Source organism: Globicephala melas, chromosome 8, assembly GCF_963455315.2.
Source record: "Globicephala melas chromosome 8, mGloMel1.2, whole genome shotgun sequence".
NCBI lineage: Eukaryota > Metazoa > Chordata > Mammalia > Artiodactyla > Delphinidae > Globicephala > Globicephala melas.
In genome coordinates this window covers 13410952-13435012 of record NC_083321.1, presented here as the reverse complement: position 1 = coordinate 13435012, position 24061 = coordinate 13410952, and the positions used below count along the sequence as shown (strand labels likewise).

At 38.0% G+C, this 24061-nt stretch overlaps 1 protein-coding gene and 2 non-coding genes across 5 annotated transcripts in view; all 3 read right to left on the bottom strand.

Annotated features, from left to right (window-relative positions):
- Positions 1-24061, bottom strand: part of CKAP5 (cytoskeleton associated protein 5) — a 106866-nt gene that overhangs the window by 13695 nt on the left and 69110 nt on the right. For 2 of the 3 annotated variants that reach the window (XM_060303245.2, XM_060303246.2), the window contains exons 19-36: positions 22034-22091; positions 21816-21941; positions 21062-21201; positions 20752-20926; positions 20055-20168; positions 18480-18608; positions 14329-14523; positions 13816-13951; positions 12580-12668; positions 10430-10555; positions 8273-8422; positions 7766-7969; positions 7421-7556; positions 6802-6995; positions 5648-5820; positions 5394-5417; positions 4301-4474; positions 3959-4079 (exon numbers count right to left, since the gene is read on the bottom strand). In XM_060303245.2, the coding sequence (XP_060159228.1) occupies positions 3959-4079; positions 4301-4474; positions 5394-5417; positions 5648-5820; positions 6802-6995; positions 7421-7556; positions 7766-7969; positions 8273-8422; positions 10430-10555; positions 12580-12668; positions 13816-13951; positions 14329-14523; positions 18480-18608; positions 20055-20168; positions 20752-20926; positions 21062-21201; positions 21816-21941; positions 22034-22091 (2464 nt within the window). The remainder of the gene's footprint in view (positions 1-3958; positions 4080-4300; positions 4475-5393; positions 5418-5647; positions 5821-6801; positions 6996-7420; positions 7557-7765; positions 7970-8272; positions 8423-10429; positions 10556-12579; positions 12669-13815; positions 13952-14328; positions 14524-18479; positions 18609-20054; positions 20169-20751; positions 20927-21061; positions 21202-21815; positions 21942-22033; positions 22092-24061) is intronic. The other variant, XM_030864525.3, reaches the window with a different exon arrangement.
- On the bottom strand, positions 3813-3908 carry LOC115857700 (small nucleolar RNA SNORD67). The gene has a single exon (XR_004041347.1). It is a non-coding gene; the product is annotated as a small nucleolar RNA SNORD67 (small nucleolar RNA).
- Positions 7202-7312, bottom strand: LOC115857699 (small nucleolar RNA SNORD67). The gene has a single exon (XR_004041346.1). It is a non-coding gene; the product is annotated as a small nucleolar RNA SNORD67 (small nucleolar RNA).

Here is a 24061-nt window from a genome sequence, read left to right as displayed (position 1 = left end):
TCTTTTGCATGTGGATAAACATTTTTCCCACCGTCATTTGTTTAAAAGACGGTCCTTTGTGCACTGAATGATCTTGTCACTCTTGTCATTCAGGTCACTAATTCCGTTTCTGTAGTGATCATTATCTCCTTCAGTCCATCTACTCAATTTTTTAAAACTCTAAAATCATATTTTTTTTGCTTGGAAGAATCTTTCTGCACCCCATGCCCTTCCCCATTGTGGTCATCTTATCTCCGTTAGCAATTTCATTTTGCCAGGACATTGCTGTTCTGGTTATTTTGTTTTATTCTTCTTCCCAGTTACTGGGTGCCTTAAGGCATGTTATTACTCTTTACATATTCAAGATTCAGTCTTGGGTCTACCTTTTGGAAACCCTCAACAATGGCAATAAATGGGAGATAGAGCATTTCTGCCCTTGTAGGTTTGTGGTATACCAACTGGCAAGCTGTCAGTCGTTTGGCGAAGTACCAAGAGCAGGCATTTCTGTTTGGTTTCTAAAGGTACAAAAGTCAGAGACTTGCCAGCCTCAGAGAGTGAATTCAGCCCTTTTGTTCAGCTCCCTGTAGTTCCTTAGGGGCAAAGGAGAACACCAGGTACTCCTATTAACACTTACATAAGCCACCACTGCCCTTCCTTTAGGGCACCTACCGATCTCCACAGATGAAGAGAGATCTCTCTCCAGGATTTCTGGTGTTTTGATCCTCTTCTCTGGGCTCTGCACTATTGAACCTCAGGTTTTCCTTAGGCCCATATGGGAAAAAGTCTTGTACGTGTACCAGACAGAGCTTGAGATTTGCTTAGACACTTCAGATACTACCCACCAGACCCGCCAGCTCCTCTGCTCAGAAAAGGCAAATGAGTTTGGATTGAAGTTGATAGAGAAAGGCAACAGGGATGCATGCATTCAAGTTGCTGTTTTCCAGACTCCCCGCCATTTGTTTTCTTCCAACAGCAGAAGTGTTAACAGGAGACTATTTGTCAAGCAATGTCAAAAACCTTGTGCTGGGATTCCGGTTCTGCCCTTCTGCTCAGACCTAACATAGCAAAGACGTATCTCTTGATTTCCAATCTCTCAAGCCTGCTCTTCCTCCATCCTTCCCCATCTCCGTACACAGCACCACCATCCACACAGTTGCTCAAGCCAAACAGCAAGGAGTTACTATTGATTCCTCTCCTCCCTTACATTTCATATCCAATCTATCACCAAGTCCTGTGGACTCTACCTCTGAAAGATACCCTGAAACCATTCACTTTTCTTCCTCTCCACAATGATCGTCCTAGTGCACATATCTTTCATATGAATTTCGACCACAGCTTCCTAACAGTCTAACAGGCCTCCCAGAATCCACTCTTGCCCTGCCTATAATCTGGTCTCTATGGAGTGGCCAGAAGTGACTTTTTCCCCAATTAAAATAAGTTCAAACATTACAGAAACGTTGGAAGTATAGTAAAAGAACTTTTTAAAATCCTGAATCATTTGCAAGTTGTCAGTTTGATGCTCCATGACCCTCTTGATACTTCAGCATGTATTTCTTTTTTTTTAATATTTATTCATTTATTTATTTTGGCTGCACCGGGTCTTAGTTGCCTCACGCAGGATCTTTAGTTGTAGCATGTGCACTTCTTAGTTGCGGCATGCGGGCTTCTTAGTTGCAGCATGCGAACTTAGCTGTGGCATGCATGCAGGATCTAGTTCCCAGATCAGGTATCGAATCTGGGCCCCCTGCATTGGGAGTGTGGAGTCTTACCCGCTGGACCACCAGAGAAGTCCCATCATATATTTCTTCTTAACAAGACATGCTCTTTCATAATCATGATATAAGGATCAAAGTCAGGAATACTGATGTTACTACCACCTAATCCTCAGGCTCTATCCCATTTTCTCCAGTTGCCCCAATTAAGTTCTTTATAGTGAAAAGGCCCGTCTAGAATCATGCACTCTAGACCAGTTCCCTCATTCTTTCCTTGACTTTCTTCACCTTGAGATTTTGAAAATGTCTCTCAATTTGCACTTGTCTGATGTTTTCTCATGAATAGATGACATCAGGAATCTCAGCGAAGTAATGCAGAATTCCCACTGGATCCTATCAGGTGGTACATGATTTCATTTTGTCATATGATTGATGATGTTTACTTCGATCACTCAAGGTGGTTATCTGCTAGGCTTCTCTACTGTCAAATTATTCTTGGTATTTTGTATTTTGGGGGTACTTTTAAAATATTAGTCCTTTGTATTTTGTGGAGAGGTACTATGAAACTAAATATTCCATTTCTCTTCAAATTTTTAATTAGCTTATATGTGCATGGACTTGTGGTTTCCTATTTTATTAAATTCAATAAATTTACAAATTGTATTGTTTATGGGGTTATAACTCATTACTATTATTATTTATTTTGATGTTCAAACTGTGCTCTCTTCCAACAGGGAGTCTGTTCTAGTTGGCCTGTGTGTCCTTCTGACATGTCCCTACAATTCTCTGAGCCTATCCTTGCTGTCTAGCACAACAAGATACTCCAGAATCATCCAGTACTTTCTCTGATTCAGCTCTGGAATCTGCCATTTCTTAAGGACCTGTTATTCCTTTTAGAGGAAAGTGGTATTTAGGAGACAAGATCTGGGGGTGCTCATTGCTGTTGGGGTGTTGCTGTTCTCAGGTCCTCTCAGTGAAAAGAGCTAGGGAATATATGCATATCATCTGTAACATACATTTATATACCACATATATACATACGCACATACATTTACACTGATATTTATTTCTACATCTGTGTATTGAAAACCATGAGTTCATACTGACACATCTAATTCCGGTCCAACACCAGAGTTTCTATTTTCTTGTCCTTCCATATTTGTATCACCCTTCTCTGACAGTAAGAAACTTGGCTCCCATTTTCCTTATTATATTTATTTATTTGACCAATCCCTTTATTTGTAACCAATCTCCCACCTCTGCCACCAGCTGTTCCCCAGGCCCACATCTTCTGCTTTGGCTCTGACTCCCTATTCTGAGCCAGCCGCATGCCACCCTGCTCCCCTCCAACACACATGGATGTCCTCCTCATGCCACACTGGCTCCCCCCACGGACATCTTCCTCTTTCTGCTTTGGCTCTGATTCCCGGCTGTGTGTCACCCCTCCTGAATGACAGCCTCCTCACAATGTTTGGGCTTGAAGACCCTAACATTGGGCCACTGCCCTAACATTGGGCCACTGTGGCTCTCTACTCCCACCCCCTTGCTACAAGGTAGGTGCCTACCTTGTTTTACCCTCCTCCTGGCTTTATGACTAGACTGTTAGGGAAGGGAAGCAGAGGAAGAAGAGAAAGGTTTTTTAAAAACATGTAGCTTCTTTTTCCTCAAAATTCTCTAATGGCTTCCCATCACACTTAAAATCCAAAACCTCCCTCAGTGCTTTTAAAACGCCACATGATCTGGTCTCTATCCACCTCTCAAATCTCATGTACCATTCTCTCTTTTCACCACTAAGTTCCAGGCACATGGGCCTGTACTGTTTCCTGGACCACACCAAGGTCATTCCTACCCTAGAGTTTTTGTACTAGCTGACCTCTGCTTGAACCCTGACCACCAATCTAAGTAACTAGTACTTAGTTCCCTCTCTCCCATCACCCCATTTGAGTTATATTTACACAGCAGTTACTGATATTTTATTTGTTTGTCTCTGCCCACCAAAATCTAAGAAAGTTCCATGAGAGCTGGTTCCTACCAACTGCTGTTTTTCAGCCTCTGGTGAAAGAATGCAACTGTAAAAAGCAAGGCTCTATCACAGCTCTATCCTGTGAGGCAAGTGATGCCTGGCAGTGGTCCCTGTGCACTTTGTTCATCAGGGAGGTACTGAACACTGCCTGCCTCCCTTAATACTGTAACCAGTGTGTAACCATCACTATTACAGCCTCTATAGCCACCAGTGGAATGACTGTCATGGGTAATACCTCCATTACCTGTGTCAGAGCTTGGATGCTTGTGTTGATGTCACCACTGGCTACTTGGGAGATAATGAAATTGATTGTGGATGCTGTATTACTGTGCATGTCATCAAAGTGTGGAGAAACAGCCCGGATCCTAGAGAGTGGAGCAAAGGAAAATATTCAATCTTTATTATAAGGTATCCCAATGAGTTGGAATTATGCAATTCCCCACTAGATCCAGGTTTTAGTAAAGAACTGCTATTAGTCAGAGAGTAATCTGTTCTAAAAAGTTCTAACTGCACAGAGAGCTCTTTTCAACATATACACTCTGAGGATCATGAACTGCTTATACTTAAATGAAATGGGTTAACTTACTTGGGTTCAGGAATAAGGACTGGTTCAAAAATGTCATCCAGTTTGTGCTGAACAAGTTCTGGCATTTCACATCGGACTGTACCATTGTCATTCTCAATCTCATCTAGATCCAGCTGGAATTCTCGGCGAACCATCTGGGCTGCGTCAGGATGCCCACTCATGCTTCGGGCTTGGCTAAGGGAAGCAAAAGGAGGCTCCTGAACTAAAAGAGACTTTTTAACCAAAGGGCAAGAGTAGCACTGCCAGCTGCCCCAAAGCTGCAAGACAGATGTTCAACTTCTGGTTTCAGCCCCCCTGAATGATTTAAGTCCTTGAGTCTAAGCAAGTGCCTTCAACGGGCAACAACACTGGTTCATGAATATCCTAAGAGAGAAGATTGACTTGTACTTACAGTACTGCCAAGTTGTAAGTATTCTCTCTAGTTCACTAAAGCCAATAAACCTTGTACGCTATTCCAGTTGGGGCAGTAAATAATAAAGAATATTTATATTGACTCAAAGCTCACTACTTCTGGGCAAAAATTTAAGAAATATCTAGACTGCCTGGCTCTTTTCTACCAATTTAACCAGTGTTTACATTTTTCTAATTATAAGCATCATCCCATGCAGTGTTCAGTAAATTTTATACTTGAGGGACAGTCAATCACCTCTTTTTAGGAATATTCACTCTCAGGTCAGGCCAGCATTACATCCAAGCAATAGATATTCACAGTCTCCAAATTCAAATTGGTTAAAATTATACTCATGATATGATCCAAAATAGAGCTATCTTGCTTAGAAGGCAGTTTTTTGAGTCCCTAAGCCCATTCTGGGTTGCATGCACTTTACTCAGCCTTATCTGATGAATAGGAACCTGTGCACGACCAAACATAACACAAGGAAGAAGGTGAGCCCATATTTTAGCCACATGACATTGAGTTGACACTTCTGCTAGCCAGTGGACTTTCAGGGAAGGCTTGATTCATGGGATACTTGGACACCCTCTACCTGGTTATAAAGTCTACACCAATAGCCCTCCAGAGGGGATGAATCCAAGTCAGAAGTTAGAAAGATATAAGAGCCCTGCTAATGAGAAATTAGCAGGCAGTACTTACATCCTATAAGTGCGATACATAATTCTGTCCACGGAAAAGCAGTGAAAGAAGGCACAAGACTATTTAGAAGTGGTTTTGAGACAAAGACAATGAAGACTGAAGGATTTAACATTTGGTTACAAGACATTTACCCAGACACTGTGTCATGCATGATAATGGCTACAAGAACTCAAGATTATGTTACAGGATAAGCTCTAAGCACACAAGGCAAAGTCCACAGAGATGCTCTCAGACAACTATCTCCATCCACATACTTGAGTCTGGAGGACATGTCCTCAGCTGGTCCCTTGCGTAGCATGTTGGTATTGGAGCTTATGCTCTGTGTGCGCTGAGGTTTCTCTTCCACCTGTTTTACTGGTGCAGCAGAAGGCCTCTTTGCTGACCGCTTAATTCTCTCCTCAAGCATGCTCATATCCTTTTCAGAAAGCTGTCAAAAGAGACCAAATTTAATTTATTAGCACACCCCTCTACTAGAATATGAAGAGAATTAAAAACCTAAATGGAAGACCCAAGAATTAATATCCATTTTCATGTCGAAGCAAACAGAACCTCGTATGTAGGGTAAGTTTCCTTTCAAAACACTACATCATTTTAAAATCAACTACTGCTAAAACCTGACTTGCTATATAAGAGAACATATGAAAGAAGGAAAGGACAGAAAAGGAAACGCTATGAATAACTACAAATAAAAAGGTCAAGAATTAAATGAAGCGTCCTCATTTTTTGGTATTACCACTAACTAGCTGTGTGACTATGGGCAAGAAGCTTCACTTTTGGTCATCTGTAAAATTCCCATCTGCTTTATTTCCTTCACTGGCCTTGTAGTGAGGATTTAATAAGATTAATACAAGTAAAAATATATAAGCACAGGGTAAATACACGTGCTACTAAGAGGTAACTGGAGTGAAGAACAGGTCCAGCCACAGTAGTGACTGGCTCAGAGGAAGTAAGGAGTCAAAAGCAGAACCTTCTGTGCTTGGAGAGTCTGGCTCATAGCTGCAGCTCAAGACCCTTTTGATCTGACAGGTACCAGAATCCACATTATATACAAGTGAGTACTTGTTCACTAGAAAATAAATGCACTAAAAATTACTGAGGAGATTGCCAGGCAGAATTTAAATCCCAGACTAGCTCAGATTTCTTGATTCAAAAATAGTTTTCATCTAAAGCAAATTGTTATGAGGAGAATGCTCAGAAAAGAAAATCTAATTTCCAGTAAAACACAGCCTGAATGTCCTACAGTAATCAGAGACACCCTCAAAGGTTTATATGGATTCTAGGACATATCGATAGGCTGAGTTTTAACAAAAAGTGGTAAAAACTTAGAGTTGAGATGGCATGAAACTTGACACCTAAGTGATCCTGCAATTCACAACATGCTGAAAATGTTCAGAGAAAAGTCACTCACAGTTCCAATCAGTTTGAACACCTGATCCCCGTGTACATTGTACACTGTAACGATGGTGTTGAGGGCAGCATTGCGCACAGCATTGTCGCGGTCTCCTATGTGAATCGCTATCTCCTTTAAGGCTTTTCCTGGGGTTGGCTGGCAAACATTCATGCCATAGGACTCGACCAGACACCCTAGTTCTTCTAGGCACTCTGGGGAGAGAAAGGCTAGATTAAGGAGACTCAACAGAGATTTGGCATAGAGACCTATCTTTACTAGATACATTTTCCCTGGCATACATGAAGGTCTAAAATCTTATTCTGGCTCTGCCTTGAATTCTTCCTTGTTTACTGCCTTCTATAAAATACACAATGAAACAGTGGTGTTATAGCAAGGGCTCCTAGAAGAAAGAGATGCCTGTGAGTCAGATGGCCCCTGTGCACTTGATTTTGTCACCAGGGTGGTACTGAGTGGTGCCTGTATCACCTGATACTGTGGCTCCACCAGTGTGCAACTCATCACTCTCACAGTCCAAATCAGAAGGTTAGAATCAAGAAATTTCCTGGTTCATCTATAAATTATTTCTTTTAGAGGTCACTGTTGCAGACCTAGGGCTCTATTTAAATTGTTGCTTTACCTGCTCTCTGCTTAGAGTTTTTGGATTTGGTTCCTTCCATGATGAAGGGGAACATCTTGCTCGCTGGGTAGACAAGGCACATCCGGTTCAGGATGGCACGGACATCTTTACGAATGACATCCTTTGGTTCTCCGACCTAGTCAACAAGGAAAATAATGATTAAGTGATGCATTCTCTGAGTAGCAAAGGTACCCCCTTGTGTGTCACTACATCTTGAAAGAATAAAATGAGCCGTAGAAGGTATCATCATCATACAATAAATGAAGAGGGGAGAGGGAATAAAAGTACAGGAACTGAAGTAGCTGGGAACTTGAGTAATCTTCCAAAGTGAGAACAACACATTACCTTGAGGATGAGATAGGGGATGAAGGAAGATGCTTCATTCTCAGTAAGATGATACTCCTCCTCACTCAGCAGGGTGAAGAGCAATTTTAAATATTCTAGGGCTTTCATTAGGACGCTTGTATTGGTGTCAAAAAACCGCAGGGTAAGCCACTTTAAGATAAGATCCAGGCAACCAATGACACCCTCTTTTTCACTCTCCAAGTGCTTGAAACAAAACAATACAAAACCCTCACAAATTAGACTATAAAAATTTAAGTTCTATTAGGCAAGTAACTCTCAAATTTTACTGCAGTGCAAAAAGAAAATGATAGATTTTTAAGCCTCCATTTAAGACCCCAAATTATAGACATATAGTCATTTATTCTATCAGATAATAAGAAAGCTCTAAAAACAGAGAACATGGTGTATTCCAGTTCCTTCTCAATTCATGCAAACTTCCGATGATTTCACAGGGCTCAGTATTTTCATGCCTGAGATTCATGCATATTTATTTTGTTGCAAACTTACATCAACCATGACAGCAAGGGCTTTGTTGTGATGCTGAAAGTCTGAGTGAAACATCTCATCTTGTAACCATTTAGCCACACAGCTAGACATCTGAGTTTTTAGTTGCTCAATGTATTCATCCCGCGGAGTAGTAAAATTCCACTTCAGCACCTGAAAAAAAAAACAGTGAAAAGGAGCTGTAAGGTGTTCAACTGAAATGTGGTAGAGAACTCTATTTAAAGCAGCTGCAGGAATCAGTTTAATAGGATATTTTTAAATTCACCAAGATTAATGTATAATTAAGTATAAATGCAAAATGTACTCTCAATCTGTCTGTCATACTTCTGGAAGCTTAACTCTGAAAATCTTCTAGGAATAGAATTTTCAGCAATTCTTACTAGAAAAATCAATGATCTATTATTGTATAACATGGTGGATACTGTTGGTACAATTTTAATAAAGGGCAAATTTGAAATATCTATCAAAATTTTAAATGTACATATTATTCTAGGAGTTTAATATAAATATACTTACATATGTGCACAAAACCTATATTCAAAGATGCCTATGGCAGTATAGTTTATAAGAGTGAAAGATTATAAGTAACCTAAATGTTCAACATAGTGGGTTGAGGATAAAGAAAGGTACATACACATGATGCATCAATAAACAGAATGAATGCATACATGCGTTGCAGATATGGAATGATCTTTAAGATATATATTTCAAATACCATTAAAAGAAAAATGTAAGATTCAGAACAAAGAGTACGGCATGTTCCCATCTGTGTAAAACGAGGGCCATATATTTTTATATATATGATTGTATAAGTATGGAATATTATTATTTCTGGAGTAATACACAAAATAACTGGTCATAACATCCTCCCTGTGTAGGGAGACTGGAGTGGGAGACATGCTTTTCATACTTTCTGTACTTTTTTTGTATTGTTTGAATTTTTAAAAATTCTAATGTATATATTTTGAAAAGTTTTAACTGATTAATAAAACGAAAACAACATCAAAAGCGAAATGATCAAACTAGCCATATATAGTTACAGCCACTATGGAGAACAGTATGGAGGTTCCTTAAAAAACTACACATAGATCTACCATACGACCCAGCAATCCCACTACTGGGCATATACCCTGAGAAAACCATTAATTCAAAAAGAGTCATGTACCAAAATGTTCATTGCAGCTCTATTTACAATAGCCAGGACATGGAAGCAACCTAAGTGTCCATCGACAGATGAATGGATAAAGAAGATGTGGCACATATATACAATGGAATATGGATAAAGAAGATGTGGCACATATATACAATGGAATATTACTCAGCCGTAAAAAGAAATGAAATTGAGTTATTTGTAGTGAGGGGGATGGACCTAGAGTCTGTCATCAGAGTGAAGTAAGTCAGAAAGAGAAAAACAAATACCATATGTTAACACATATATATGGAATCTAAGAAAAAAAAAAAAAGGTGAAGTACCTAGGGGTAAGACGGGAATAAAGACACAGACCTACTAGAGCATGGATTTAAGGATATGGGGAGGGGGAAGGGTAAGCTGTGACAAAGTGAGAGAGTGGCATGGACATATATACACTACCAAACGTAAAACAGATAGCTAGTGGGAAGCAGCTGCATAGCACAGGGAGATCAGCTAGGTGGTTTGTGACCACCTAGAGGGGTGGGATAGGGAGGGTGGGAGGGAGGGAGATGCAAGAGGGAAGAGATATGGGAACATATGTATATGTATAACTGATTCACTTTGTTATAAAGCAGAAACTAACACACCATTGTAAAGCAATTATACTCCAATAAAGATGTTAAAAAAGAAAAAAAAAGCGAAATGATCAAACTAGCCATATATAGTTACCAAGTCTATCTTTTAAGGTCAGGTACAAGAAAGAATAAAGGAGTAGTATATTACATATGTGTAGTTGATTAAAAAAAAAATCAATGACTATTTTCCAGTCTTTGATTCTAAAAACAAACAAAAAAAACCCCCAAAAAGAGTCTTACAGAAACAAGATATAATTTATAAGCAAAAGATTCAGTTAATTATTAGATATTTCACAATGATATGAATTTCAGACAGAAAAATTATTCTTGATTACAAAACGAAACTAAAACAAACAAGCAAAAAACTCCTGAAGATTCTTATTTCTTCCTTACCTTTAATCCTTTCTCATCTTTCATTCGTTGCTCCTTTCCATTTGGAACAACAATAAAAATAGGACCAGATTTGTCTTCATCTTCCTTTAAGCTGGTTTTGCTTGGTACTTTCTTTCCTTGTGCAGTCTACAACCAAGGTACAGGGAATACTGATTAGCTTAGACTACTCCTTCTTGGGAATTCGCTGTTACTGCCCAGCAAAAGGGCACTGTATAAACCAGAGACACCTTTCTATATCATATTCCAAATGAAACAAACAAATGAACCATAGAATCTTGCATTTGATATGTTTGTGTACAGGTTTTCTAAAAATGTTTCTAATAGCACTCTTAAGTAACTGCTGGTTAGTCCTTGGGCTGGCATGTGATGTGGTTGGAAAAGCTGCTATTATATATCATTGGTCTGGGTTACTGGGTTACTATTTCTGATTCTTGGATAGTTCTTTTAAAATAATTATTGATATAACTGACATATAATGGATAGTTCTTTTCTTTCTTGGAATCTTCAACACTGTTTATAGCTTTCCATATTAATGACATTTTGAATGGTATGCACACATTTCACATAACTTGAGAAAACTTTTCTGTTTCTCTGTATATAAAATGTATCTCTATAACATTACTGTAACTGGAGACCCTTTGAACCTGTTTCTAGAGAGAAATTTCCTAGAAACATTTTAAATACTTAAGTTACTAAAGTGGCTTTTAGGGACTTCCCTGGTGGTCCAGTGGTTAAGAATCCATCTTGCAATGCAGGGGACACCGGTTCAATCCCTGGTCAGAGAACTCAGATCCCACATGCTACGGGGCAACTAAGCCCGCGTGCCACAACTACAGAGCCCACGTGCTCTGGAGCCCGCGCACCACAACTGGAGAGAAGCCCGCGTGCTGCAACGAAAGATCCTGCGTGCCTCAACTAAGACCCGATGCAGCCAATAAATAAATAGATAGATTTTTTTTTAAGTGGCTTTTAAAAAGAATCCAAGATCTAGAATCTTTGTATCAGATGGAAAGAAATTGTGAACACATGGTATATATATTTAAGGTAAAATTTGAATTTAATTACTGGAATTATTATTATTGTATTATAAATATAGCAAAAGTCTGCTATTTTTAGTAGGCCAGCATTTCTTTCTAGTTCAAACACTTAAGTCATTCAGTCAAAACAAATGTGAGATCATTTATGTGAAACTGCTTTGTAAACTGCAAAAGACTGAAAAGAAAGTTGCATTAAGAACAGACTCAAAAATACTTCAAAGCACTTGTGATCAAAATACTGAAATAAGCGCTTGTTAAATTTGGGAGGAGGAGAGGGAGAAGGACAGGAAAAGAACAGCTTCACTAGATAGTTCAGAAGATAATTACTCATTTAAATTAACTCACTGAGTTGAAGGACCCAAGCATAGGGAGGGAAAATGAGTAACTAATATTTAGAAGAATGGCCACAGAGTGGCCCTTCTATAATGTGGATGTAATAATAAATGTACTGGATAATAAAACATTTCCTACTCTGCATACTTTCATCAGTTACATGCAGTTAATGGAATAGTTTTCTCTATTTATATTTACTATTAGATTTACTACTGATTGCACAGTTTTGCAATTTTCCTTTTGTAAGTATTAAACAGTCAATTCTTTGAATACAGTGACAAGCTCTGAATCTTGATATAGAAACTGATGACAATTTGCTATGATTCAAAAAATTAAATGAAAACACACCCAGGGGATATTTAAGGTTGAGCATTTGAACACATTTCTTTAAATTGTCCAACTCTGCATGGATGCTAAAAGGATTGGTGATGCATCAAATCCCATCGGTGTGGGGACAGAAGATATTTCCTTTTAGTCTAATCAGAACACCTAATATAATGACTTTCTGCCAAATGTAAAGGAAGTTGCCTACTACTGAAAATCTCCCTCAAAGTCCTGGATGACAGAAACCCTGGCAGTAGCTCTTGAGAATAGGAGTCTTTGTTTTGAGGTAACATTAAAAGTGAGACACAGAAACTTGTATAAATAAATACTTTATAATTAGATAATATCAAGAGTAGTAATAATCTTTCATATGTAATATAATCTTTGCTAAAAGAATGACTCAGTGTATAAAACACTTAAAAGCAATTCTACATCTAAGTTGCAGAATTAACATACCTTTGCTTTAGAGGAAACTCCTAGAGCTTTGGCCTTTTTTGGATCAGGCTTGGGTTCTACAGTGCCAGAAACAGAATCTTCAACAGGTGCTTTGAGAAAAAAAAAAAACATGTACTGTAAACATAAACTCTAACTAATATCACTATATTCTGGGCAGGTTAAATATATAATGATGGTGAGAAAGCCAGTAGTTTTAAATACATCTATTAAAAAATTATTTTTATTTTATTTTTTTGAAAAGTTTTTTTTAAACAAATGTATCCATTTTTAAAGCACTTTCAGTTAGATTTTTTTCCTAATCTTTTTTCTCCCCGATTTCCTCATGAAATTAATTCAGAAAATCTGCATCTCCTTTATCAACATTTAAACTGCAGTTTAAAACCATTTTCTAAATAGCAGTTAAAAAACCTTTATGTTAGACTGATACTTCCTTAAGGGAACAGTCTATCACCTTTGATACTATAGTAAACTATATATACCATATAGAAAGATCCCAATAAATGTTATAACTGAATATATACTTTGATACCAACAATTTAACACATGTAAAATTTCTCACTTTATAGCAACAATAATTTCTACCCCACTAAACAGAATATTATTATTTTGTTTAAGCAATAAGTCTAGAAGAGCAGCGGTTACAGATCAGTGTTCTATTTGTACATTTTGGAATTTTAACATTAGGATGAAGAAATCAAGAATTTTCCCTTGAAGAAGTTTAGTAAATATTAGAATGGATCAGCAAACAGCCAAGTGTAGTGGAAGGGGAACTCATTTATGAATGAGTTAAGCAGAGGTCTCTGCTGGTTCAGCCACTGGCTGGCTGTTTGGCCTTGTGCAAGTCACTTAACCTTTGGTGTTCCTTACCTGTTAATAAAGAGGGTTAAGCTAGATGGTCCCAATTCTCCTTCTAACTGTAATATCCAATAGCAGAAAATAGTTGTGGAAACCTTAAAAGTAAGATTGAGCACTTGCTTTCTGGAGTATTTCATTGTGATACTCCCAAACTCCTTTTTGGAGTTGGAAATCAAATTATTCATCCTTAAACCCTCAGCACAGTTCCTGGCATAAAACCAGGTAATTTGACAAATGTTTATGAAAGGAGGGTAAGGAGATGGAGGGAGGATTTGGGATCTAAGCCATGAGGAAATGTGATTAAAAAATGAAGGTTTCTATTTCTTTAAGAGTTCCCTTGACTATTTCCTTCCCCTTTAACCCTCTCAAAATAAGAGTTACCTGAGGCAGGCTGGAATTTGGCTGGAGCTGATCCTCCCACGGATTTGGAAGTTGCTTTAGCAGGTGCAGCGGGCTTGGCTGGCATGTTAGCTTTGGCTTTCTCTAACATGGCCAACACCTGATCTTTAGAAGTTGGCTAGGGAGACAATATAACAGAGGTGAGAGGCCACATAAATGATATACTCATGCTATGCTTACTAACAGATCTGCTGTCAAATCCTTGAGCTCCTAGTTTTGAAATACCAATGAAGTAAGGGAGGCAGCACATAGTGCAAGAGAAGTAACACATTATGAAGTCACAGTAAATTAGCTGCCATTCTAGAAGGTCACAATTTTCATCCCTGCAAAGACAGCAGATTCTTTAGAAGTTCTACACTACTAAACATTTTATTTCTGCTCTCACTGGGATTTCAAGTTGAAACTCATAGGAGGTTAATATGATCTTTTGCCTATATAAATTCATGTTCAATATTTTTCTAAATGGCTTTTAACAGCAGCAACAAGTAGTAGTACTTTTAGTTTCCCAGTAGCCTTGGCCATTTTCTCATATCCTAAATGCATCATGAAGAATGGCAAGGCATCTTGGGCCTTCTTTCGCACATCTCCGTTGCGATCCTCTAGGCAGGAGTAGAGGTGGGGAACACAAAGGATAAGGTCTGTGGGGGTGGAACGGAGAGTCGGTAGTTTCTCAGCCAGCCAGCCCAGAAGCTGCCAAAAGAAATAAAGACCAGTTACACACTGCACATAGAAAACTGTCATTATTTATGATCTTCAGCTTAATGATTTTATCAGTACTAAACACTGAATTAGTTCTCACACTACAACTTTCCAGTGTGAAATCAGTCATTTCCATTGTCCAATTAAATGATAAACATGCAATGAAGATAATCAGCTAAGATAAGGACACAGTTTTTTGGACCACGTTTGAGCATTAAGTTATAAAGCTTTAATAGTTCTTAATGTATCTTAAACTTTCACTTCTTTTTTAATTCTAAGAACTATTCAGCTAGAGAAGATGCAAAATATTTATTTGATTAGAAGATGACAAGTTCTACCAGGACTTCTGCTTTCTGCCTTACATAGACAGTTTTTCTCTATATCTCTAAAATACTCGTTTTATTTTTTGTTTTGTTTGTTTTTCAGCCATGCCGTGTGGCTTGTGGGATCTTAGTTTCCCGACCAGGGATCAAACCGCAGCCACGGTAGTGAAAGCAGAGTCCTAACGACTGGATGCCAGGGAAATCTGTATTTATTTATTTTTAAAATTAATTTTTTAAACTAAATTTATTTATTCATTTTTGGCTGTGTTGGGTCTTCATTTACTACGCATGGGCTTTCTCTAGTTGTGGTGAGCAGGGGCTACTGCTACTCTTCGTTGTGGTGCGCTGACTTCTCATTGCAGTGGTTTCTCTTGTTGCGGAGCACAGGCTCTAGGTGCATGGGCTTCAGTAGTTGTGGCGTGCGGGTTTCAGTAGTTGTGGCTCGCAGGCTTTAGGTGCATGGGCTTCAGTAGTCGTGGCACGCAGGCTTCAGTAGTTGTGGCTCATGGGTTCTAGAGCGCAGGCTCAGTAGTTGTGGCACACGGGCTTAGTTGCTCTGCAGCATGTGGGATCTTCCCGGGCCAGGGCTCGAACCCGTGTCTCCTGAATTGGCAGGTGGATTCTTAACCACTGCACCACGAGGGAAGCCCTGCATTTATTTTTTAGTTGAGATAGTTATTGAGATGATTATATATTCACATGCAGTTATAAGAAATAATACAGAGAGATCCCAGGCACTCTACTCCGTTTCCTCCAACAGTAGCACTTTATGAAACTATACCATAGTATAAACAACCAGGATATTGACATTGATACAATCCACTGATAATACTCAGATTGACCCAGTCTGATTCTGTCTCATTTGTGTATGTGTCTATATTGCTTTCTCTACAATTTTTTCATGTGTTAGTGTATTCCCGCAGTCAAGATTTTGAACAGCTCCATCCCAAGGATCCCATGTGTTGCCTCTTTTATAACCACATTCACATCCCTCCTCCTACTCCCTAATCCCTGGTAACCACTAATCTGTTTATCCATTTCTAAAATATGAGATTTCAAACTCATATAAATAGAATCATATAGTATGTAACTGTTTGGAATTGGAACTGTCAGCACAATTCCTCTGCGATTTATCTAACTTGTTGCATGTATAAATAATTTGTTTCTTTTACTGCTAAATAGTATTACACATATGGATATACAATAGTTTAAGCATTCACCTGTTGAAAGACATCTGGGCTGTTTCCAGATTTTGGCTATTATGAATCAGCTGCTATGAACATTTGTATATAGGCTTTTGTGTAAACATAAATTTTCATTTTTCTGGAATAAATGCCCAAGACTTGCTGGGTCATATAGTAACTACAAGTATAGTCTCGTAAGAAACTGCCCAACTGTTTTCTGGAGTGGCTATACCATTTTACATTTCCACCAGGAGAGTGTTCAAGTTTTTCCACATTCTTGCCAGAATTTGGTGTTATCACAATTTTTTATTTTAGTAATTCTGATAGTTGTCTGTGATATCTCATTGCAGTTTTAATTTGCATTTCCTTGATGGCCAATAATGTTGAACACCTTTCATGGGCTTATTTGCCATCTGTATATCCTCTTCAGTGAAATGTCTGTTCTTGTCTTTTGCCTATTTTGTAATTAGATTTTTAACTGTTGAGTTTTGAGAGTTCTTTATATATATATATATATATATATATATATATATATATATATATATATATATATATTCTCGATGATAGTCCGTTATCAGACACAGAGGTTGCAAATATTTTCTCCCACTCCAGGCTGTCTTTTCATCTTCTTCACATGGTCTTTTGTAGAGTAAGAGTTCTTAATTTTGATGAGGTCCAATTTATCAAATTTTTCTTTGATGAATTGTGGTTTTGGTGTCTAGTCTAAGAATTCTTTGCCTGAAGAATTTCTATATCTTGAAGGTTTTCTCCTATGTTATCTTTAAAAGTTCTATAGTTTTATGTTCTACATTTAAGCCCATAAATCCATTTTGAGTTAATTCTGGTATAAGATGTGAGGTTTAGGTAAGGTTTAATTTTTTTGTCTCTGGATGTCAACTGCTCCAGCATCATCTGGTGAAAAGGCCACACTTCCTCCACTGAATTACTTTGGAAACACCGTTGCAAATTAGTTGCTCATATTTGTGTGGGTCTATTTCTGGGTTTCCTCTTCAGCTCCACCTATCTGTATCTATCCTCTTCCTCCTACCCCTTGCTATCACAGTGTCTTTTTTTTTTTTTTTTTTTTTTGCCACACAGCTTGGCTGGGGGGATCAGTTCCCCAACCAGGAATTGAACCTGAGCCCTTGGCAGTGAAAGCATGGAGTCCTAAGCACTGGACCGCCAGGGAATTCCCCACAGTGTCTTGATTATGTTAGCAATTTAATTTCGTAAGCCCTAATATATGGTAGAGAGGTTCTTTCCATTTTTTTCCCTTTGTCAAGACTGTTTTAGCTAGAATATAAATTTTAAAATAACCTTGACTTTGTCTACAAAAAAACTTTCTTGAATTTTGATAAGAATTACATTAAGTGCATACATCAATTATGTATACATTAAATGTATAGAACTGACATTTCTAATTTCTACTATGTTAAATCTTCCAATCCACAAACATGGCATGTCTCTACATCTATGTGGGTCTTCCTTGAATGCTTCATCAGCATTTTTGTAATTTTCAGTAGACATATTTTGTATTTGTTTTGTTAAGTGTATAGCTAAGGATTTCATTTTCTTTGGAGTGACTGTAAACTGTACTATGTTTGTAACTTCGGTTTCCATATGTTCAATGTATCATAAAGAAATGTGATTGACTTTTGTCAAATGTGATTGTGTTTATTTTGTATCCTGCAATCTTACTGAACTCATTTATTAGTTCTAGGAGTTTACTTGTAGATTTCCTGGAATTTTCTATGTAAACAGTCATGTTATCTGCAATTACGGATAGTTTTATTTATTCTTTTTCCAACTGTATGCCTTTCATTTCTTTTTCTTGCCTTATTGCAGTGACTAGAACTTCCAGTTCTATGCAGAGTAACAGCAGTGAAAGTGGACATTCTTGCTTTGTTCCTGATCTTAGGGGGAAAGCATTCAGTCTTTAACCACTAAGAATATTATCATTTACAGAGGTTTTTTGCAGATGCTTTTTATTTAACTTGAGTAATTCTCTTCTATTACTAACTTACTGACAGCTTTTATCATGAATAGATGTTGGATTTTCTCAAATCCTTTTTTTTGTCAACTGATAGGATTATATGACTTTTCTTTAGCCTGTTGGTATGATGGGTGACACTGATAGACTTTTGAATGTTGAACTATTTTTATGTCATGATTAAAACCTCTTACTTTACCATTTAAGAGTTCAAGCAAAGAGAAAACTTCACAAAAAGACTAGTCCTTTAAAAAGTTTGTTAAAAAAGCACATGAAAGGAAAAAAGAAAAGGAAGCACATGAATAAAAAAGCTCCAGGAATTTGGTTTCATATTATTAGCGATTTTATAATGGAACTCATTCTATCCATTCATGTATATTTATTAGGTAGGTCCAAGCCTCTATGAAGGTAGAAGACATGAGTAAAGCAAATCATATTTGTGGTACTAACCTCTTGCCTCAAGAAAGGATTTTCCTTTTTGAGCTCTTCAGAAAGATCTTCCCCCTCCAGCCATTCCTTCATGCCAGTCTGTTCTGCCCAAGCATTCACTGTTGCTAGGGCCGCAGCTCGAACATTGTTCTGAATGGAAGAGAGAATCAATAAAGGTAACACTGCTATGGTTTGGAGGTAGGGAGTGAAAAACCTGTTACTTTAGGAACACGAACAATGGAGGTTTCTCTAAAGTCCACATGAACATACTTGGAACATACTTCATCTTCTTTGAAACAGAATGTAGATCCACGTTGTACTAAAACTCCAAAGTAAATTAGAAACATAAAACTCCAAATTGTAAAGATCCCATACTCAGTTAATTAGGGAAAACAGTGACCTGGGCATAAAATATCATGTTAGGGGAACAAACTCTTAGGTTTTGTTTCCTGAACTTCTGGGGACTCTTATGTCCCTGGTTATCTGCTAAAGAATGTAATTCTACTTGTTAGAGAACTCTTAATAGTTAGACTGAAATTAACAATTTGATTGAACATTTTTGTTTTTATATTAATTTGCATTCATAGAATGAGAACGACGTACTGACGTGAAAAATATTAAAATAGTCCAATTCCTCAAATTAAATGTATTACACAAAAATAAAGAGACATTCGAATATTCAATTAAGGATAAACATAAGAGCTTGCAACTTTCAATGTGACAAATTCCAGGACTGTGAAACTGCAAATATCTTACTGAAGTACCAGAAGATCCTACTCTAGTAGTTGAGGGAACAGGTAGAAAATAAAATACATGATCCAAAATTTATATGTTTATTCACTCTTTATACCAACACCTTAAACAATGATATCATAATCATAATAGCAACCATTTTTTGAGTACATACTGTATGAGACAGGTACAGGTACTTTATGTACAGTTGCTTATTTAATTCTGTAAGAATTAAATTTCATAGATAAAAAACTGAAACTCAAAGAAGATAAACAACTTATCTAAGGGTCACAAAGCTAGTGAGATATCTGATCACCTTAATAATGCCTGGGAGGTAAAAATTTTTACGATTTTCCTCCTAATATTCTCTTCTCTAACAAAGTTTATAAACTGTTTACATGCACTCTTACATGTAAGAAAAGGATTGGGGCTTCCCTGGAGGCGCAATAGTTAAGAATCTGCCTGTCAATGCAAGGGACACGGGTTCGAGCCTTGGCCCAGGAAGATCCCACATGCCGCGGAGCAACTACGCCCGTGCGCCACAACTACTGAGCCTGCGCTCAAGAGCCTGCAAGCCACAACTACTGAGCCCACGCACCACAACTACTGAAGCCCGTGCACCTAGAGCCTGTGCTCTGCAACAAGAAGCCACTGCAATGGGAAGCCCGCGCACCATGACGAAGAGTAGCCCCCGCTCGCCACAACTAGAGAAAGCCCGTGCACAGCAACAACGACCCAACACAGCCAAAAATAAAAACAAACAAATAAATAAATTAAAAAAAAAAAAAAAAAGGATTATTCTTAGCCCAGTCATGTGGCTGGCCTATTCCAGAACAGAGCTGTGGTAAAAAGAGTCAGGTTTACCTTGCTGTCTCCAAGCACTGTGATGATAGAGATGCCTAAGTTCTTCACATGTTGCTTTATGTTTGGGCCCATGGCTACTGCCAACTGCTGGAGGATATTCAACGTCTGCTGCACCTGGGTGGGAAAAGCCAACACCTTACGTTCAAACCATTGCAAGGTGTGCTCAAAGTTTTGCAAGTTTGCTGCTATACAGTCAATGCAGTAGGAAGTTTCTGGCCTACTTTAAAAAATCAGCTCATTATGATACTAATCAGCTTATGAATAATTTTTGGGTGATGGTGTCTCCTTTTATCATCAGTTCATAAAATTGGAATATTAGAATTTTCGACTAGAGATTACAATGCTTTATAATTTTAAAGTAAGGTAAAGCCTAGTTTAAGAAAAATCTCACATAAAAATCCAAATTTAAAAATTAGAAATTAACTTGTTTATGGGTATTACAAGCAGTTTTATACAAAAATACTTAATATCAGAGCCCTGTAAACAGCAAATCTGAGATTCATGAAAATTTGATTAATAAACTTGCCATCTACCAACATATCTTGAGGCACACTTAAAAAATTAAAGGAAGCTATTTCTAGTTCAAAGCAATAGAGTGACTAACTCCTTTTTGTTTTTGCTGCTGAAGGTTACTGAAAAGGATCACCCTGCAGGGGCAGAGAGGGGAGAGAAAAAAACAGGCATATATTCTACGTACCAAGATTTTATTTGAATCGTTGAGTCGACCCTTCAAGGCAGTTGGAAGTTCACCTATGTTTGGCTGGATAAATTTTGCTTCATTGATAATACCTGCCACTTCATCTAGGCCTTCTTTCCTGATCTTCCAATTCTTGTCACCAATCTTAGACACCAACTCTGAAGTGATTTTATCACTGAAAAAAAAAGACAGAATCCTTAATTCCAGATGCCTAAAAGAACAATGATGTCACAGAAGTACCCTGACTGAGAAACAGAAGACACCATTAAGAACTAAGTATAATACATCAAATAAATCATTAGCAACAAACCTGATTTCTGTCCTTGGCAAAAGATCCACAACATCATTGCCCCCATCATCTGGTTCGTCTCCATCTTCTCCTTCATCTGTACCACTTGTACTGTGTTTGGAAATCCCTCTGGTTGGAGCAGGTGGGTTCTGTCCCTGCATCTACACACAAATAAGTCAGTGAGGCTAATGAACTTGATGAAGAATATGAGAGCAAACTGGTTAGAGAATGGTACCTGTGTCAAACTTTCATATTCCTTCATAATATTTAATATTCACACAGCACATATTTTAATTCCTACTTAGATTCCAATTTTGAGACTATGTGACAAAAGATATCTTTATACAAACCTATTAGAATATGACTTCTCAATCATAAAGCTGTCATTTGACTTGTATGCCCAAGACAATACACAGCAAGTCTGCCAAAACTTAGCAATTTCAATTAGAAAGTTTATTCAAGGAAGGTCAAGTTTCTTTTTACTTAAAAAAAAAAATTTAATGTTATATTTAGTGTACTTTTGGAATAGGTAATACATTCAAAATGTTTAATATTCCAAAGCCACAAAGGGGAAAATGTCCCATCCTATACCATAGCTATCTAGTTCTCTTCCTCACAAAGTCATCTATTTCTTATGAATTCTTCCCAGGGATACCTTATACATATAAAAGCAAATACATACATATTCTTCATTCCAAAGGGTTAAAAGTTTAAACTTAACTAATATAAGCATTCTCAAGTCAACTATGGATTGTATCATTTGTGGAATCTTTACCTTCTCAAATTCTGCATCTATCTGGGATAGGAGGGCAGGCTTCTCATCCTCAAAGAACATTCGCAAAGAGGGACCAACGTACAGATACATCACGCCAAGCAAGGTGATGGCAGAAGTCCTCACAGCCTGGCAGAACAAAAATAACTTTTCAGATCAGAACAGAACCATAAAGATGGCTGTACTTACTACTCTTCCTATACATGCTGGTATGTACTCACTGGGTTTGTTGCAGCAAGAGCTGTCTTCACATTGCTAATGAAAGCTTTCACGTTCAATCTAGAAGAAATGATACTTAGAATGAAAAACAAGTGAAACCTCAAAATACTCAATGGAGTTTTATAAAGCCAGACTCTAGAACCAGCTTCCTTTAGATATGTCCTGAGTTTCACCTATTCTCTTTCTACACTCATTTAAAGTAAGCTTTAAATACTATCTATATGCATTAGATCAATCCAGTGTTGATCTCTTTCCTGAACTCCAGATTCATATATCCGACTGCCTTTGTGACATTTCCATTTTTATGTCTAGTAGATAACCTACATCTGTCAAAACCAAACTCCTGATTGTCCACAGCCCGCCCCCAAACCTGTTCTTCCCATAGTCTTCCCTATCTCAGTAAACAGGCACTTCATTCTCCAGTTGCTCAGGCCATCCCTGACTCCTCAGAGTCACCCTTGACTCCTCTTCTCTCTTAAGTTCAATATCCTGCTTAGTTCTACCTTCAAAATATATTCTGAATCATAATACTTCCAAGCCATATAATTTCTTGACAGGATTATTTCAGTAGCCTTCTAATTAGTCTCCCTGCTTCTGCCCTTGATCTTCACTATCTGTTCTGACTGAATAATCCTTGTATTATTCTGCTCAAAACTATCTAATGGTTTCCAATTTATTCAAAACTTTGAGGCCCTACACAACTTGGGCCCCTGTTCTTTCTTCAATCTTTATCTCCTACCACTCCCTACTCCCTCACTCTTCTACTCCAACTGCATTCTGAAGAACAATTACTCCTTGCTATTTTAAAATATATCACATGTGCTCCTGCCACAGGGCTTTTGCACTTGCTGTTCCCTTTGTCTAGAATGTTTTTCTCCCAGGACTTCCCTAACCACTTCCTGACGCAGTGGTTAAGAACCTGCCTGCCAATGCAAGGGACACAGGTTCAAGCCCTGGTCCAGGAAGATCCCACATGCCGCGGAGCAACTAAGCCTGTGCACCACAACTACTGAGCCTGAGCTCTAGAGCCCGCGAGCCACAACTACTGAGCCTGCGTGCCACAACTACTGAAGCCCGTGCGCCTAGAGCCCGTGCTCCGCAACAAGAGAAGCCACCGCAACGAGAAGCCCACGCACCACAACGAAGAGTAGCCCTTGCTCGCCGCAACTAGAGAAAGCCTGTGCACAGCAACAAAGACCCAATACAGCCAAAAATAAATAAATAAAATAACTTTATTAAAAAAAAAAAATCTTGGCTTTGCCACTTTCTGTGACTTGGGCAGATCACTCAAGCTTTCTGTGCTCTAGTTTCCTCATCTATAAAAGGAGAGAACAATACCTCACATGTTTTTTAATGATGATTAAATCAAGTGAGTTATTATTTAGAAAGTGCCAGGCATAAAGTAAGTCTATAAAATTTTGCTAAATAAAATACAATAGTTCCCCCTTATCTGGGAGGGATACTTTCCAAGACCCCCCAGTGGATTCCTGAAACCGTGGATAGTACTACATATACTATTTTTTTCCTATACCTATGGAACTATGATAAAGTTTAATTTATAAATTAGACACAGTAAGAGATTAGTAATAATAACTAATAACAGAACAATTATAACAATATACTGTAATAAAAGTTATGTGAGTGTGCTCTTTCTCCTTTATCAATTTTTTCAACTCTACCAGTAATGCAGAGGCTGCTTCACTGGCAAACGCAGCCTCTCCTATAATTTTTACATTTTTCAGTCCCAACCTGTTTCTGAATCTGTGTAGCCATCCTTACTTGCAGCAAATGGCTTGGTGTCACTTGTTTCAGGGGATCCCTTACTGAAATCTTCATAGCCTGCACGCTTTTGGGTGGAACACATTGCCATCAGTCATGTTTTCTTTCCGTTTATGTCTTCCACCCAAAAATTCAATGCCTTTTCCATCTTAACTAAGCACTTACAATGTTTGCAGTTTGAGGTGCAACAGTGAAACTCACGAATTTCTTTTTCCTTCACAATTTATGGATAGAAGATTCTTACTGTAGAT